The following is an 18,492-nucleotide window of genomic DNA, read 5'->3' on the forward strand; positions in this document are numbered from 1 at the left end:
CACAGCTAGCTCCAACTCTAAACCTTTCAATCGCATGACACTTTGCCAGATTTTAAAATATTCCCATTATAACTTTTCAAGGTGGATACCCGATTTTTTTTTTTTTTTCCTGAATATTCCAGCAGTACACTACTGCTTCTAAAACAGATTAGGGACAATGGCCTTCTGATGTTGGGCAACCTTTCCTTCCTGCGATGGTCTGGGGAGGACACAGTTTGGCAGGGAGATGCACACTGAGTTAAGGGTGGGCCTCCTGTTAACTTTTTGGCAAGGGTACTGTGTTAGGGGCAAGTTCCTCTGGCTGCTGTCTGTGCCTGCAGAATCTCTGAAGTAGGTGCACAGAAGAGCACACACAGACTATGCAGCCCAGAGGCTGGATATGAGCTAGCTTGATTTCAGTTACAGACTAGCCATGCTAGCACAACAGTATGTCTGAGCTAATAAGCTCCATTAAGAGCCAATGGCTCAATACATCACCCTGAAAATGACTAAACTGAATCCAGGCTCCTGTCATTCAGCCCGTGCAGGCCTGTGGAGAAGGATGTGGATTGACACACAGCTTTCTGCTGTTTCACAGGGGCACTCTCTGTTGCACTGCACTGACCCGCTGCAACTTGCACTGGAAAGGTCTTTCTGTATGATCAGTACAGGCTTGTAAAAAGTTTGGTTTTGTACTTCTAAGATCTGCATTATCTTTTATTCTCCACTGCAGATCTGCTGCAGCAGAGCTGGCCATTCATCCCCATTTGTTTGCTTGTGCATCCCCTTTTTGCTTGTGGAGTGGCCCTCGCTGACTATAGGCTGGTAAACTCCTGTGCTGCACCGTCAGTGCTCACACTGCTGTTCCCAGAGGTGCACAGCAAGGGAAAAGACAAAGGCAGGCGTTGCAGAGAGCAACCAACCTCCAGCAGGATCAGGGAGCGGAGAGGCCACTGATCAAAGAGAATCCAGGTGGAGAGAGAACAACTGCCGAAAGGCACTGGCTGCGGCAGGGAGAGCATGCGCACTGCCATGGAGTAACAGCTAGGGGCAAGGAACCTACTGAAGCCACAACAGTGAAAAGGCGAGGGAAAGTCTGGTACTGAGCAAGAAGAACAGATTAACTTCAGACCACGGAATGAGGTTACTCAGTCCCTTTGCTGTGAACAAACTCCAGAGACATGCAGTAGGAAAGCACATCTTCCTTCTCTAGTGGATGGCACATACACAGCAGGTGGAACTCCTACAGCTGCTAGTAGGAGTACTCATTTTCTTCCTCACTTTCTTTACTGTAACACATCAAGAGTCTCAGTCATGGAGCAGACTCTCAGGGCATTCAATATCAGATGTGCTTGTTCTATGGAGCTATAAACTCCCACTGTGATGACACTGGAGTGTCAATCTGGTTCTTCTATAGAACTTGCTCTTCAGCTTTGCTTTTTTAAGACCTACAAATTTCATGCAAAAACCTGTTAAAATGAATTATCACAGTGCATATGCACGAGGCTGACAGGCAGCCTTAATTCCTACATTTACTAAATTTGGAAGGCTTCATTTTGGATCCTTAATATTCCTTGAAAGAGCTTTCTGCAAGTAATGAATATAAAGTAGATAGTGTACTAATTTCTTAGACAACGTAATTCTAGTCCCAACACTTAAAACTTCACTGAAAGAAAATTCCTGAGAATTGGTTTGAAGAATGTTTCAAGGAATAAGTTGGAATTTTTTTTCCCCTAGATAATGTTCTTTTATAGATGATAGAAAATAAAAAGTTGGGAGGCATGACTTCAGTCTGCACTGACTCAACTCTGACAAATCATGAGAGAACAACTCTATGGGAAACATTAAGTGCCAGCAACCAAAATATGATGCTTTCTTTTCTCTACAAGTAAATTAAGTTTAGTAGCAAGTGTGATGGCAAAAAAAAGTCCAACATATGAAAAAATTAAACATATCCAGACATTTTAACCAAAATAATAATCAATGCTAAATTTAAAATGTAATTCTTATCTGCATTAAATATTGTCAGAATGGCAAAGCAAGTGTAATTATGTCAGGTTACCATGACAAACAAGGAAGCAGTACATGATTACCTCGTATTACAAAATCACACACATATGTTGAAAAAACAGTAACATGAATCATTTTTTGTCCTTTGCAGTTACCGATGTTATTCTCATACAATGATTATATAATTCAGTGAAGACTGATCTAAAAATATTTAAACTGCCACACTCCAAAAGGAATCTAATTATCAATTATTCATGGAAACCATTTTAACAAGGTTCCTCATCAGACCCCTCCTCCAAAACTCCTGAGGAATTACCAATGCTATTTTCTCCAGAAAAATTATCTAGAGCTTAGCCTGTTCACAGCTCACACATACCGCTCTCAGCAGAAAGTGCCAGACTGAAATGCACAAATTTCTCACTGACATTTCACAAACATAGTTCTGGGGAACCCAATATAACATCTACAATTGTTCCTGGGAATAAAGTGCTCTGTCACCTTCATGTGATTATTAGAATAAATTATTTGCTACACTGCACACTTACCTATAGTCCTCTGTTTAAAACATAGCAGATGTTCAGAGATAATACCTTTCACAGCTAAATAACTTTACTGCAGGCATCTGCAGCATTCAGGGCTTTTTTTCTCCAGCAAGAATGGGGAAGTCCCAGGGAATACTAAAGGATCTGACATAACCATATCTATTTAGCTAGGTAAAATTAGCAAGTCCTCATGGTGACTGTAACATGCATACATACATGCCTGACATGTCAAAGTAGACTGTAGGTATGTATGTACAGAAATAAATATTTGACTTTGATTAACAAATCTTGGGTAAACATATCCTTGCATTTTTTAATAAAAGACTATACTTACTATACATTAAAATGATGTATTTCATGTAGTTACTCTCTAAATAGCTGAAAGCACACAAATGAGTTAATCTGTTCTAAGCAAGTAACAAGTAAACATTCTGCTAAATTAGGTAAACATACTTACTGCAGAGACTGTCAGGAATCCTCCAGAATGTCAATACAGTTCATTAGTGTAGTTACGTATGTAAAATATGGATGGATTTTTATGAACAGCATTTCTGTAATGCTTTAATCTCTTGGAATGCTCTCTATTATTCAGCAGAGACAGAGGCCTTTCTAAAAGGCAGCAATGTGATAAACAGTAACAGAGAGCTGGAGATAAAGACACCATGGCCTATTGACAGATTCTTCCCCTATGAGCTGACAGAATGCTCCATGCATTGAAATCCAGTAACTTTAAATATGCAGAAATGCTTTCTTCTAAATGTACTGCAATATCCCAGCTCTGGGCTCACACATTTGCTGAAACCAACTGCAATGCATTTAAAACGTGTTCCTTTAACCTGGAGCTGCAGTGGTCCCAGACCATCAGCACAAATACATGTTAAACAGCTCCTGATTGCACGAAAGCCGGCATCATGCAGAACCCATTAAAATATTAAAGACAGACAATACTTACTCCAAGGTCAGCCCTGGAATTTGTAGCCTTTCCCGCTGGGCTTTCATGGCTGTTACGTGTTACCACATTCTATTGTAACCGTGACACACATTCACTGGCAGCATTCTGGCGATGACAGCCAAAATGAACCACTATAAAGGAATGGACTAACAATCTTTTGGGGGCGGGGGGAGGACCGCAAGTTTGGGTCCTTCCACCTCTAGCTGTCACGAGGAGCTGCCAGCTGCCTCTCTCGGGGTAGCGGCAGCACACGATCTTGTGGAGCGAACGGCGCCTTCAGTTGTGCACGTCAAGTAATTCATCCCCGGTATTCTGCAGCGGCAGCACCGTGCCAACACACACATGCACACGCTGCACCTCAGAGGAAGGAGAGGTCCCTCTCGCTACGCCAGCCCACAGTGCAGAAAAAACCTCTATGCATAAGACAGTTTCCCATGGCAAATGTCAAATATTCACCACCCCCTTTGATCCTGCCGAATAGGATTTAGCCATCTTGTTTAAGTCACATTATCCCTTTCCTTGGTAAACAGACAGGCAGTTTCTGCAGTAAGAGAATAGCAAAGTGTTGAATGAAAAAACAGGCTCTTCTCCTTTAACAGGGAAAATTAATTGTTAAGGCATTTGATGAACAAACACACTCCTGTTACAGTGATGTTAATACAAAAGGAGAAGTTATGATTCAGTTCCGTCATGGTTTTACTTGAATTTTAAAGGGAAATAACACAGAATTTTTAGTGAGGTTGAAAGCCAGACCTAGAAATTGCAGAAAAGTGTATTAATTTCAGGTAACTTCACTTAGAAGTAAACCAGTACAAAAGCTGAGAAAGACAGTTTTAGATAGCGAGGCTGCACAGAATGCTGGGTTTAATTTAACTACATTCAATTTTTATGTATTCTCTAGTAGTCTGAGGTTATCTTTTTAATAAATAAATACTCCATGAGGACTAGCCATTTTTTTCCAGTGCTCTACAAAACACCATGAAAAGCAAAGGCACTGTGCAAGTACTTATTTTCAGTAATTTAAGAGCTAGAATATTTTATCTCAGCCACATAGTTTTCCTGTGTGATTCTTAATGCGTACCTCTTGCGCAATATGATAATGTCGACCACATGGTTTTATTCTTTTGGCAGAGCTCTGGCCCTGCTCAGGGCATGGACAACTTCTACAGCACAAGCTGGTGCTTTCTGCAGCCCTGGCTTGGTTTTGGAACAAATCACCGAGTTCACAGGTACAGAGCCATAGGTTTCAGAGACAGAAGTAAATCTCCTGGTTATGGAAACTGAACAGGATTTAGTGAAGTAGACTGCTCTTTCAACCACACAATAAAAAATAACCATTAGATACTCTTTTTCCTTTCTCCTACGTATTTCTATTGGAAAAATACTTTAAATATAAATTACGTATCACTTAAAGCCTCCATTTACAGGTGTAAATTACCTACCTATCCTTCAGGTTTTTATGGGGAAGAAAAAAAAAAAAAGAAACCAAAAACCTGAGTGGTACACAGAACTATGCATTCGAATTTCTAAAACCAACAGATATCTGGACTCTGATTACTAAAACAAGGCCTCAGCAAGCACTACTAAGCCAAGCATCCTGGAAGCACTCTTTCCAAGGAAGTGCTATATTAGTCTGCCTCCTGAAAGAGAAGGGACTAGATCTAAGGGATTAAATTCAAGATCACAAACTGTGATGGGTGAATTCACAGATTTCCAAAGGCACACAGATCAGTTACGTGCCCAACTCGGATTGGTACTTTTAAAAAATGTTCTTCAAATTTTACTCAAAACTCAGCAAAACATCCTTTTTTTTTTCCTCAAACTTAAAAAAAATACAAGAATCAACTATCTAACAGTCAAACAGCTCCAGCACTGAAACTATGAGGTGAAGCTGTCCATGCCTACAGGTATTTTTCATGACTGAGATTGGAGACAACCATTTAAAAACAGAAATTTAACAGAGTGAGGCAGAGTGTGAGGTACAGCTTCAGCCACAGGCCCCTGGCTCTCTCACAGCTGCCAAGAACAGGCAGCTGCCTATTCTCATTGCTCAGCACCTCTCAAAACATGCTCTGTTCCCTTAAAATGCCTCTGATAAAATCTCTTTTGTACATAAGGCTTCTGCAGATGAAAAACATTTTAAAGTTGAATGCAAGGGCACATGGCTCAAGTTAGTAATTTAAATCCTTACTGGGGCCTCTCTGGTTTAGTAATATTAGATATCTGGTTAAAATCAAGCAAAACCAGCAAAGCACAGTGGAATGTTTCACTTCATGAAACACAAACCTGAAAGAACATTCTTCCATGGCTAAGCATTTTAATATTCTATCCTTTCAAGGCCCTCTTCTTGTACAGCTGTTGTCTATGCTTACTTCTTCCCTTAAATGATACTGCACACAATAATACCATTAACAGTCCAGGTGCCTCTGCCTTTCATTAGTTGTTAACATTTAACAGCAATTACACTGAGAAAATAAGCATCCTTCGTTTGGCAAGCACTCTTGGCTAGTGTTTTTCAAAGGTACTCAAGAATTAGTAATAAACTCTCAAAAGAACAATGACAATAAATACCTACTTTCCATGACAGCCCTTAAGGCAAAGATCACTTATTCTGAATTTCTATCATCTGATCTTCTTCACACACAAGTTCAGATATTTAAGCATTTCCAGCAAACAGACATAGTCCATCCATCAATGCTTACACAGACATACAGAGGTCTTTTTCCCCTTTCAAACAGGAATTCTGAATCATAACACAAAAATATGTGCCTTGGTTTAAAAATAGCCATCAGAATCCAGTGAACACAAGACTAAAGAATACCAAAATTGTAATACCAGCATAAAGTGACTCAATTTGTCCCCAGTTTGCTGTTGGTCAGTTTTGTCAACCTCCAAGTTAAGGACAACACTTACCAATCTTCTGGGGATGTTAATGAGAAACAGCTTTATACCATAATTTGAAGACAATAAGCAGTGAAAAGGCTTGAATTTACAACAGATTTAAACAGATTTAAAATTTTAGCATGGGCTAAATAATTTCAGAATGACAATTTAGCAGCTTTTATCTTGACTTATTTTTCCAAATCACAGATTACAAAACTCTTTACAACACGGTTTTGAAAATGGAAGCTGGTGATGCCTTCATCATTGTGGCACTCAGAGTTACTACTTTGTCTTTGGTTCCTTTCTCTTAAGGAGAAAAATGAGAGAAAGAATTAATTTTGTTCACTGCAGCCTTCATACTGCAGTCTGTAATTCCACACATGATTGAGAGGTTTAAGAATAGCTTCAAAAAGTCACAATGACAGAAACAAATGGTTTTGTCCGTATTTTCTATGTAAGTCAAGTTACAGTTTTCTTGTGCTTAGAAAGGAAAACTGGAACTTCTATCTGCCAGTTTTCAAGGTGCACTGAATTCCATCCCTGTGTCCATCTATCAAGTGTGCATCCTCTCTGCAGGTCTATCAGTCAAGCAGTTGTGATCAGTAGCTCTGAACTTCAACCACAGTCCCAATACAGTACTCTCTAAGATAAATGCACCTCTGTCACAATTAGCAGCAGCACTTACTGGTTAAAGTCAGCCACATACACTAACTAGGTATTCAAGTCATGAGACTTCAATTCATTTCATGTATTCATTTCAGGTATTATGAGAGTTCATTTAAATTCATGAGAGTTACATATTTGTAACTGAGGAGTGTTACTCAGAAATAATTTTTCCTCAGGTTAGTGTTGCACTGGACAACCTGTAAGGATGAGAAAATATTAGGAACATTTGTGTATATATGCATTTGTATGTACGTGAATACACACACAGCACGCATCTACGTGTATGTATGTTTGTGGGTGTTCTAGCAGCACTGTGTCCAGCATGTGATAACTTAGTATCCTTTCACATCAGCAGAAGACTTACGATCTCAGGAGCTACTGCTAAATAAAGAGCAGTTCACCATGATGGCACAGAAGCTCTGTTGACAGATCAGGTCCTAGTACTCCTGCTTGTCCAACTGACTTCTTTTCCAAAACTTTGCTTTGCAAAACTCTCTCAGCTGAGCAGGTAACCAGACTGAATGTTGAAACCTGACACAGTGCAGAGTTTTCTAGCAGGTGGAAAGCAAAGTTACAAATCTGAGAACATTCAAGATCCTAACAGCTGCTTCATTGGTAATACGCTGGTTTCTAAAGATCTAGCAGGAATGATGCAGAAGCAGTTGGGTGCAACACTTCTGCCTGGCATCAGAGAGGAGCAAACACGGCCCAACCTCTTCTTCGCATTCTTTTGAAGATGGCATGTTTGGGCACATTACTAAGTAGCCAGAGAATGTCTGAAATATGACTCTCTTACCTCTGGTTCAAGTCAACAGACTGACTGACACAATGTGTATAAAACAAATCTTATGCTTCAGCTATCTGCCAGAAAAGGTCAAGTAGCATTCTTCTTGTCAATGGGATGGCCAGTTTATTCCGAATTGTTATTTATCACATACTCTATCCAGAAGTGTTTGAGAGCATAGCTTAAAGAAGCAGTACCAGATGGTGAAAGGAATCCTTTTTCTTCGATCACTGGCTGGTATGTCTCACTCATATGCTCAGGCTCAAAATAATTGCCCAGTTTGCAATGGCAAGGAAATTTTCATCTTGGTCAGATTATATAAAGAGCAATAGAGGGTCTGTCTTCCATTTGTTTTCCTGGTGAAGGAAGAAGTGGGTGAGGATGATGGAAGCTGTTTGCATATGCCTGTACCTAGGCACTCAATTTGCACAATGGGCTCAGCATGGCACAGTGAAATGAACTCCTTGTCACTGTAGGACATTGGTTGGACTTTGGTAAAACCTGCATGTTCGTTGGTATCTGTGTTCAATATATATGTCAGCCCTTAGCACTATAGCACAGGGAGGGGGATGACCGTTTCATACTCAGTGACAGAAGGATGTATTAGATGATGGCTTCCGGCCTTAAACCCTGTAATTCTCAACGTCATGAATCTACTGACATTTACAAGCATACCCAAGATGTGACACCAGTAAGCAATTCACAATAATGCATGTTATTAATGTGCCACTAGAGTACAGAGTAAAAGCCCAGGTGGTCTTACAAAACACTTTGCTGGAACCTATTTAGAGCTGTAATTCTTAGTGTTCTGCAAGGGAATTGTTTTTAAATTACAGTTTTAAACAGCACTCTATTAAATTCAAATGTATTTTTAATAACTTTTTATAAATGAGTTGCATGTTCTGCTGAGAGATCTATGGCATTGTTTACATTACTAAACAAAGTAATAGATAAAAAAAAGGTGTTTATTAGCAATGTAATTAACTATTAAAAATTACAGAAGTGCTTCGTAGACCTCTGGAAAGTTAACCCAGCAACTGGTTGTCACATTGAACATCTCAATGAAAAACACTGATCCTAGAATATTGCAGATGAAGTGTATCAACAACCTGCACCAGCCAAGACCTCGCAAAAATCACGCTACAACCTCACTCACTCCCGCTCCTCCACACTTTCAACAGATAGTTCTGAAATTTTCCCTGCAGCCAGAATAGCCTCCTTGTATGCACAAACTGAAACGTTCAACTGATGTTGGCTGGTCCTGAAACACTGAGCCGAGAAGACAGATAAACATAATGAAAGTATCTGGCCAAAAACTGTAAGCGAAAAACTCCCTAGTCTTTGTCCAAATATAATTTGGCTCATTATTATAGAAGACAGCAAAAAAACAGCACAAGGTGCCATTCAATACAATGAGTTTATGTATCCTTGCTCACATTCCACCACAGTATCTCATTTCGCTTTCCTAGGCAGCATCATTTTTGTACCTACCTGTGAAAGCTCCAAAATAATATGCCATACAAAGTCAAAAATCAAGCAACATAATGGTATACCTTTTGTGACAATTTCTTCTTCTAGGAAAGTCCCAGACTAGTTACATCAGATTTAGACAACCTCCGACCATACTTCACATACAATAAGAACAATTTAAAAATCTAATCTTAAATTAGAAAGCAATAAAAATAGCTCAATTAATAAAAGTCTCTTGTCAACAGACACCAAGCTCATATCAAAACTGTAAAAAGCCTGAGAAATCAGGCTTTAATAATGATTATGGTCTCAATCTGCACTGCCTTTGAATAGAAAAGAAACATCATAAAAAAAAATTGAGGCAAAAATAGACTTCTTGAAGAGTTCTACATTAGAGTTTAAGCAGTTATTTAAAAAAAAAAAAAAAATAATTCCAGAGGCTTGGTACACAGAGATAACCCAAAGCCTGGCTCTTAATGAATATTTCTTTACCTGGTCTTTGTTTAAACTGTATTTCAGTGCTAACTGATGCCATTTAACTTTCCTGTGGTTATTTTTTCTACAGAAATATACTGAAAACATAAAAAAAAATAATCTATAAATAGTTTTGTAAGATCATCATGGTATCTGAGTGTCTTCTTCAAAAAGTTAAAGCACCAATAAGGAATTTCCTAATTCTATAATCCAGCCCACACCCCAACACCCTACACCTGTCCATCAACAACTAGTATGTACCTAAAGTTACCAAGTCCTTTTTTGCCTGATTGATTGATAACTGATTCCTTATTAAGGCCCCATTATGCACACCAATGTATGCCTGCAGAAGCTCCTCCCCAACAGCTTTTTAAGGCTACAGTATGTATGCCTGAATTCTTTTTAAAAACACACCTCCTGGTTCTCTTTAGATCAGACAAACAGGGGTCAGCAGCATTCTGGAGGGAAGCAAGCAGCAGAAATACAGCCATCAATCTTCCACCAAAAAAAAAAAAAAAAAAAGAAAAAAATTTGAAGGTCATTGTCTTTTCTTAATGTCTTACGCTTATGTAAAGCCTTATACACATTTCCACAGGGAATTCAATGATTACAGACAAGCACAAATGAATAATATAACGTTGTCTGTTAGGAGACAATATTTTCTTCCAGGAAAGCAGATACTGAAAATATGGCATCAAGTTTCAGCAGAAAGCTCTGGCAATTAATCCCAGGAAAGTAATGATACGTTATAAAGATAGTTAAAAAGATATCAAGAGAACATCTTCCCTGTCCCCAAGCAAGATCCATATATTACCCCTATCACTCCATCCAGCTGCTTGTCTCACCCACAACTCCTCCCAGGTACTCCACTCCTCTGCTTCACAATTCAGAGACACACAAGTGTTTCAACAATGTCTAAGTTGAATCCCCCTTGTTCCGATTTAAACATTATGTCTTGCTTTGTATCCCAGTAACATAGAGAACACTTATCTCCTACTTGTGGCAGATGTTTTACATAGTTGAATGTTTTCACAATCACCCCTTCTATGGAGTGAATAATCCCTGCTTGGTAAACATTTTTCCATAGATCATGTCAAGTTTCCAAAGCAGCTGACACTTGATATGTGTTGTCCAGCTGATAACATCTCAACATACAGCAGTTCAAGCCTAAATGCAGGACACCAGCTGAAGATCTTGTTAAATTCTGCATGGGATAGAACAATGTTGCATGCCTTGCAGCTCAAATCATGAGCTTTCCAGCATGATACTCCCTCTTCTCCCATCTCTTCCTCCCCGAAAGCATCACACTGTGGAACCATTATACCTCTCAGATCCTCTTCTGCAAGCCACCACCTATCCAACTATCTTGCATGCAAAAAAGCTCGTTATTTTCTGCTGAAATAAGATGTCTCCAGCTTGTCCTGTTTTACTCAGTACATTTTCTCCAGGTTGTCAGATTGATTTTGAAACCCCATACGTTTTTTCAATATACTTGCATTCTTCCCAGCTTGGTGTCTGCTGCAAATGTAATAAAACACATCTATCCCATCATCTAGGCCACTAATGTAAGATAATGACTATAGCCAGTCATCCAGGTTTCTTACACCTGCAGTACAGTGTGATTTCCTGCTTCGTGTTTCTACTCTGCATGTAACATAGAAGAAGGTTCTCAACATTGACAATATCCCCACTCCCACACAGATTTGTTGGAATGTCTTATTGGTAAAACTTAGCTAAAAACCAAACAAACAAACAAAAAAAAACCACAAACAACACACATTAAAAAAAAAAAGAAAAAAGAAAAAAAACACACTACCACACAACAAAACAAAACAACTGAACAAAGTTCAGATTTATAAAGCAGTAATCTAAAAGCTTTCTGGATTTAGACAGATATATTGTTGGTACTTCTGACAGACTTGTTTCAACCAAAAAAATCAAGACATGTCTAAATGCAAATGAAAAAATTTTAAGGGTCTCCTAGCAGAATCTTGGAGAGAAGCACCCACAAAGTACGACAACAATCCATAGAGACTCATCTTCAGCAGCATCTCAGTGATACCAAGAAGAAGCAACAGAACAGCTGAGGCTGGGTCTCAAGGGCACACTCATGGCTGTAGAACATGCCTCGTTTAATCCCATTTCCATCATATGGCTTTTTGAAGTGGAATGTGCATCTAGTTCCCTGACAGTACCACTTAGAAGAGAGGAAACAAAGCATTCCTAACATAGATGTTTCCTGCATAGCCTCTACAAAGGCACAGAAGACCTTTTCCATTTAGACTAGAATGGCAAGAAATTCTTCTGTAGAATGCATGTAGGTCCAAGCTACATGCAGAGCCCCATGTTAGTGATACCTGGGATAGCATGTTTGTCTCAAATGCTATGCTGGCCTCCACTGCCTAGGGTTAGGACCACACTAAACATTTACGAGAGAAGCCACTGGCGTATGAGGAAATGTGATTACGTGCAATTACACTGTTTTTCGTACTCTAGCAACCAACACACAATGAATGTAAAGTATGAGACTCCCTAAACCTGGGTTAGCCTTTTAGACTGCCACTTACTCCCCAAGTGGCAGTTTTCTGCCATTCCTTTCAGGCAAGCATGGCAATATTATGGATCTACTTATCCCCTGTACTCTTTCTGACCTTTTCACATGCCTATGTGAGCTGTCACAACACACCTCATTAAACCCCACAGGTATAAGCTTGACTGTCTTGCTAGAAAAAAACATGACAGAGAAGTGCAAACACTGCCACATTTGGGAGAAAGGACAAGATGGCAGAGACAGCAGAGAAGAGCAGCACATGGATGGCAGAGAAGTATGCTAATGCCAGGTTAACTGTTGCCACAACTCGCGACAGTCTGAAGAGGCAGAAATGGCCGGTAAATCCTTACAGAACAGAAATGTATCCTGCCATAGCAGCATTTTTCATCTCCAACTCCGTAAGTGGTCTGTCACACTGCCATCTATCCCTCACCTCTCCTTTCAGCCCAGCACAGAAGCCACCACTTTGCTGCCCATGGTTTTGGCTGAAGCAATCTATTACATTTCTGCAACCTGCAGTCTCACAGTGAGCTATCAACCCCTCCACAAAGACTGCCCATGCTGCCTGCCCCACATTTCAGTCCCAGGAGCCATCACCCATCCTCCCATACACAAAGCACTTGCCAACCAACTTCCTGGAATGCCTATTCACGCCTAAACCTGGCTGAGGATCCCTTCCCCAGTTCTCCACTGCTGTGTCCCAGAGAACACACCTACAAGGAAGGTGCTTGGTTTTAGGCAGAGAATGAAAATACAAATGGACCGAAAACCTCCAGCAAAACAGAACTGTGTCAAGAACTGCATTCCGTCAACAAAGCTTCCTAAGAGGGTAAACATGACCCATACCTGGAGGCAGATACTAGGTTGGAGAGATGTCAAAAGGACCCAGAAGTTTTAAGTAGAGATAGAAGTGGTGGTAGAGTTAAAAATGGCCACAGCCACAAACATTCTGCAGTATGCTCACACGGGTAACAAGAAGCAGCCAGTGTGGCCTAACTACAGAGAAGGCACCACTCCCAGCTAAGGACAATGGATGCCCTGACAGTCAGAACACAGCGCCTCCTACTGCCAAATTGTACTCTGGCTGCTTTTCAAGTCTGTCTATGGACCATGGACACATATTCCTGACCAAAATGAAACCAGCCTTTCTCCTCCTCCAACTCTTCCTGCAGCTGTCTCACCCACTCCTGCCCAGGACTATAGTGTAAAGACTTCAGAGGAGTATGCATCAGGACTGTTGGCATCTCACAGTTCATTCAAGATGCCTGCTAATGAGACATGCCTGCTTTGCTGCTTCCCAAGATCCAGCTATTGTTCCTGGTCCTCCAAAAGGAAATGTTCCTCTTCTGAAATTTTAATCTGCCAGTCCCTCTCACATCCAGCAGCAATACCCAATACTGACACTGAAGTAGTTTTTACTTTTCTCAAGGCACAGGTTAACGAGTAGAATCCATTCCTCAAGGCCCCAGACTGGCATTTTTAGGAAGGCAAAAGACTGTTGGGAGGACAGCTGTAAAAAGAAAAGGGGGAAAAGAGGGAGACAATCATAGCCAAAACGTACAGAAAAGAGCCCATCATGGGGAGACTGACACAGAAGACAGGCTGAGTATAAAAGATGACTATCTTAGTGAAAGAGGAAGATGAGAACCAAAAAAAACTGTGGATCATGAATGACAGCCAATGTGAAGGCACAGATACCATCCAGAGCTCTTGACGTAAGAAAGGTAGCACATGAGGACATTATATGAACTCAGTAGTCCAAGAGCATTTTCCTAGTACACATGCACAAACTTACTGGTCCCTTACTTCCCAATTTGGTGTAGGAGTACATAAGACTAACCATCTGCAGAGGATGGTTTGTCTTAATTAATTTTGGTTTTGTCCAAAATCAGTCTCTAGGGTGCATGTTAACAGAACAATACAGTATAAGAAAATAGAGTAGAACACTACTGCAAACTAAAGAGGCTAATATTAGAAAGTATTTACACAGCTACTTTCTCAGGTGGTCTTCCCATATTTTCACTCAAGGGTATGCAGCAACTAGGATGAAGATCCTGACTTGAAGTTCTGGGGGAAGCCAGCCCATAGCAGCAGGTTTCATATGCTCTTCAGAAGACACTGAAACATTCTGCGGGAACAGGAGTTTCCCAGATGCTTTATGCCACGGCATTTAACACTGTGGTAGTTCAGCTGAATAGCAAAGAAACTGCGGGTAACAAATACATGAATATTTTTATGATAAGCATCAGTGCTGATTTAGAACACTAAATTTGCATTTCACAGAAAAGAGGGAGGGGGAAAAAAAAAGGACCTCCCACCTCCAGGACAAAACAGAAGTGGCTTACTGTGATTTCATGATCCTGACATCTCTAGGAAGTCAGCCTATACTTCACATAATGAAATGGCAATAACATTGCAAATTTCAAGGGGGAAATCTATAATGAAAGAATGCCTGCCTGAAGATGCCAGGCAGACAGATCCCTGATGTTCAGCAACTGCCCCTTGTAGCTGACAGATATTTACAATACTATCTTACAATATATTACAATACAGTAATATTGCTACCAGAGGAACAAACGTATTGTGCAGAAACCCGAGTGCATCTTTCCTTAAAATAAAAACAAACATTTATTTGTAGGTTATACCTCAACTTTAACCTCACCAAAAAAACTAAACAAAAAAAAACCACCCCAATCCCCTTCCAAACGCCTCCCCCCCGAAACAAAAACAGGGAGAAAAAAAAAAAAATCTATTATTAGAATTCTTTAAGCACAGCACAGGTTCATCAAACAATCATATAATCTCCCACCATGACCCCAATCCTACAGAGGCTAAATGTGCGTGAGCTAGATACGTGCACAGCCTCAGAAAGCCCTCTCTGTAGATTAACAGATTATTCAGATCAGCACCAAAATAGCATCAGCACCAAAAAAAAAAAACAACAAAATCAATTCATCAATACAGCATTGTGCAGCCTTGATCATGCAATTCATGAGGACATTACGACTCCTTTGTGACAAACAATTCTTTCTGACAAACTTCAAATTTTCCTAAACTGAGGAAAACTGGACTTCCCAAAACAAATGCCACTGTGAAAAACCAAACAAATGAGAAGCTGTTTCAGTATGTCAGATTTTTGAGGGTTCTGTGGTATTCTGGGCTGTGTTAAGTACATCTATGTGATTAAAGAATGTAAGACAATGCTCTACATATGTTACATTAGTACAACAAAGAATAGTTTTGAAATGCACAAAAAAGTCATCACTACCTGACTTTTTTTAAATGTATGCATAAAGACTGTGTGCATGCACACACACAAACAGGAGCATAAATTTACCAATAACAAGGTTTCACAAAGCTTTAAAATATCCTCAAGCAGTGGATACATCTTTCACTGAAAAGGGACATGATGAATTACATTAAAACAGATAGTTCCTTTCTGTGACACATGATGTGATAAATCAAAGGGAAGATGTTAACTGTGTAAAACCCATATATATACTAGCAAAACCTGAGTTGAAAGACAACATGCAGTGACAGGTAGAAATATTAATACCAGTACAAACAAAGCAGGGAGGCAAACGTGCATGTGAAAGCAGCAGAAGAAACAATGGAACAAGATTTAATAGAACACCCTATAGTGATAGTCAAGGACACAACTAACAGCAACAAAATACTAACTGATGTGTGTTTATATCAAAATCAGACCTGTGCTCTCCACAGCATAAAGGACTCGTATGCCTGAGACCCTGCACCGACAACAGGAAGGTGGCAACAAAGCTACACAGCACGCTGCACATGCCATTACTCTTCCTGTTAGCCCGACACAACTCTAAAACAAGGAAACACAGACAATGGGCACCAGACCTGGATAAAATTTATGGGGGCTGAAGTAAGCAAAATTGTGAGGGAAAACGATCATGATATGGTAAATGTTGGCTCCTAAAGCATACAAAAAATATGTCCAAAACAAAGTTTTTCATTGTTAATCACAAGGAACCCAAGAGATGCAATGAGAGTTCAACATCTGGTGGCCCTTGTCCTACATCCGATAAGCAAAGCCCAAACACACAGACTTTGTGAGGTATAAATTCCTGGTTCAGAATTTGCATCAAAATCTCAATAAAGCATACATTAAATACATTTAGAGTTCATTAAATACATTTAGAGTTCATTAATGTACCTCAGAAAAGATGCCAGTGGAGAAACCTCCTTTATAAAGTCATTTTTTTAATGCGTTCACAATATTTTATCAGCTGGCTTGACGCCATTCAGCATTTTTATCAGCAATAAGGAAATCAGATTTAAAGCCACTGCTGAAAGTTCAAGGGTTACACACTGAAGAAATTGTAAGTATTGAAGGTGATAAGGTTTACACATACAAAGCCATGTGCATCTCTTGGTAATCTATACTCCTGTAAACAAAAATGCATTTTAATGACAAACGCAATGTTAAGCATCTAGAAACTTAAGAGTGCCCCCTTTCAACTAGTTTTCTTTTCATGATCAATGCTTTGTTATTACAAAGATAAAAGATTAATATGTTGGACACAATCATTTTAAAGTCTAAAGCAGAGTTTCAGCTTAAACTCAGATGAAGCTGAAAAAAATGACCAGATAAAGTGGAAATGAAAATAAAATGGAAGGAAAAACAAAATCTCATTCTGCTTTCAGGACTCTAAAGTATAAGACCTCAGCTCTACCCACAGCTTGCATTCCTTCCAGAAAAGCCCTCCTTCTTTGACAAAGCTGAACTGTATTATCTGCTGATACGAAAATAGCTATTCTTGACTATGACACCAAAAAAGCCAGGATTTCTTTTTACTACATCTGAAAAAGCCTAATGTAACTAACTCAACAGAATAAAGTTCTTTTTTTGGTTTTTTTGGGTTTTTTTTTTAGATACAATTGACATCAGCAAACTAAGTCTATTGCTCTAATACACAGCTAAGTGTGATAAAAGCATCTGATGCACATGCAGCGGAAGTGGAATTTCGTGAACAGGTGGACCCATAGCTAAGCATAAGCTGTATCCACAGCTGCACCAGCCAAGCTATCCAAGTCTGAAGACAAAATGGGCTAGCTCCTGCCCATCCTGGCTCACAAGCGTTCTTGCTTACCTATTTTTCCCCCTTCACTTCCTGCCAAAGTTCAACACACTAGACATGCAACAAGGACTTTTTGTGGGGGCAAGCTCCGTTGTATGGGCAAATTCAAAGTCCTGAAGCTGCCATTAGATGTAATCTTCTATCAGTGCACACTAATTTGCAGTAAAAATTCCTTCCAAAAGAAGATTTGTGAGACACAGATAAAGAAGCAGACACTCTAAAGAACAAACTGATCTAAATCTTTGTATTTTCTCTCAGTGTAACAATGGTACTTATGAAAGATACTCAGGTCAACTTGTTTACTTCATCTCCACACAAACAGCAGTAGCAGCAAAGTATATACGGAAGAGAACTACAGCAATATAAATTTCCAGTTCAGCATTGTTTCACAGCTCTGCAGAAAGTTCTCTCAAATTTTTATCCTGTAATAATTTTAACAGGATATCGCACATTATTGTAATCTACAGTGCTCAATTTCTCTCAGTGACCACCAGATTACAGAGGCTGTGCACTTTCAGGGAAAATTAATAGAAAGCTTTAAAACATTAATTAACAGAGAAAGAGTTTTTATTTTACTTGGGAACACAAATATTTACTAACTTGAGTATCTCAAGACTGCATTTTGAATAATTTTTTTAATTAACATGGAAAACATTTCTCAAAAATCTAGTATTACAGTGGTATGTCTAAAATTGCTTAGATAATATTTTCCAAAACTAATAACTATGTTCTAGAACTTAAATGAACTTTGTCTTCAGCTGTAATAAATGAAATTTGAATTTCTGTGCTGACATACGACCACACGAGCACTTTCAGCACAACAGCACCCTTCTGCAAAAATACATTTGGACAAAAAATACTGCAAAGCTACATGCATAAGCACACAAACAGGTCTTGAAACATACACACGTGAGACAAAGGAAGTAGCAGTCTTTCTTACATGTGTTGGGGGGGTTGGAGGATTTTGCTTAATTTTCAATTCTTCACAGTTATTCAAAAACAGTTTTCTTGACTGTCTTTGACAGTTGTGTCTTCCAAACCACAAAGAACCCTATGCAATTTGGGAGAGAAAG

General features: G+C 39.4%; 1 protein-coding gene across 6 annotated transcripts in view; it reads right to left on the reverse strand.

Annotated features, from left to right (window-relative positions):
- The window catches only part of MAST4 (microtubule associated serine/threonine kinase family member 4), a 272,976-nt gene that overhangs the window by 130,535 nt on the left and 123,949 nt on the right, over positions 1–18,492 (reverse strand). For 2 of the 6 annotated variants that reach the window (XM_057405480.1, XM_057405477.1), the window contains exon 1: positions 3,484–4,120. The exons of the other annotated variants lie outside the window; for them this stretch is intronic. In XM_057405480.1, coding sequence (XP_057261463.1) covers positions 3,484–3,530 — 47 coding nt within the window. In that variant the 5' untranslated portion in view covers positions 3,531–4,120. Of the gene's footprint in view, positions 1–3,483; positions 4,121–18,492 lie in introns of those variants that run through there. 6 annotated transcript variants of the gene reach the window in all.

Source organism: Pezoporus wallicus, unplaced genomic scaffold (genome assembly GCF_028554395.1).
Source record: "Pezoporus wallicus isolate ANWC-B61680 ecotype Strahan unplaced genomic scaffold, APGP_CSIRO_Pwel_v1 scaffold_2696, whole genome shotgun sequence".
NCBI lineage: Eukaryota > Metazoa > Chordata > Aves > Psittaciformes > Psittacidae > Pezoporus > Pezoporus wallicus.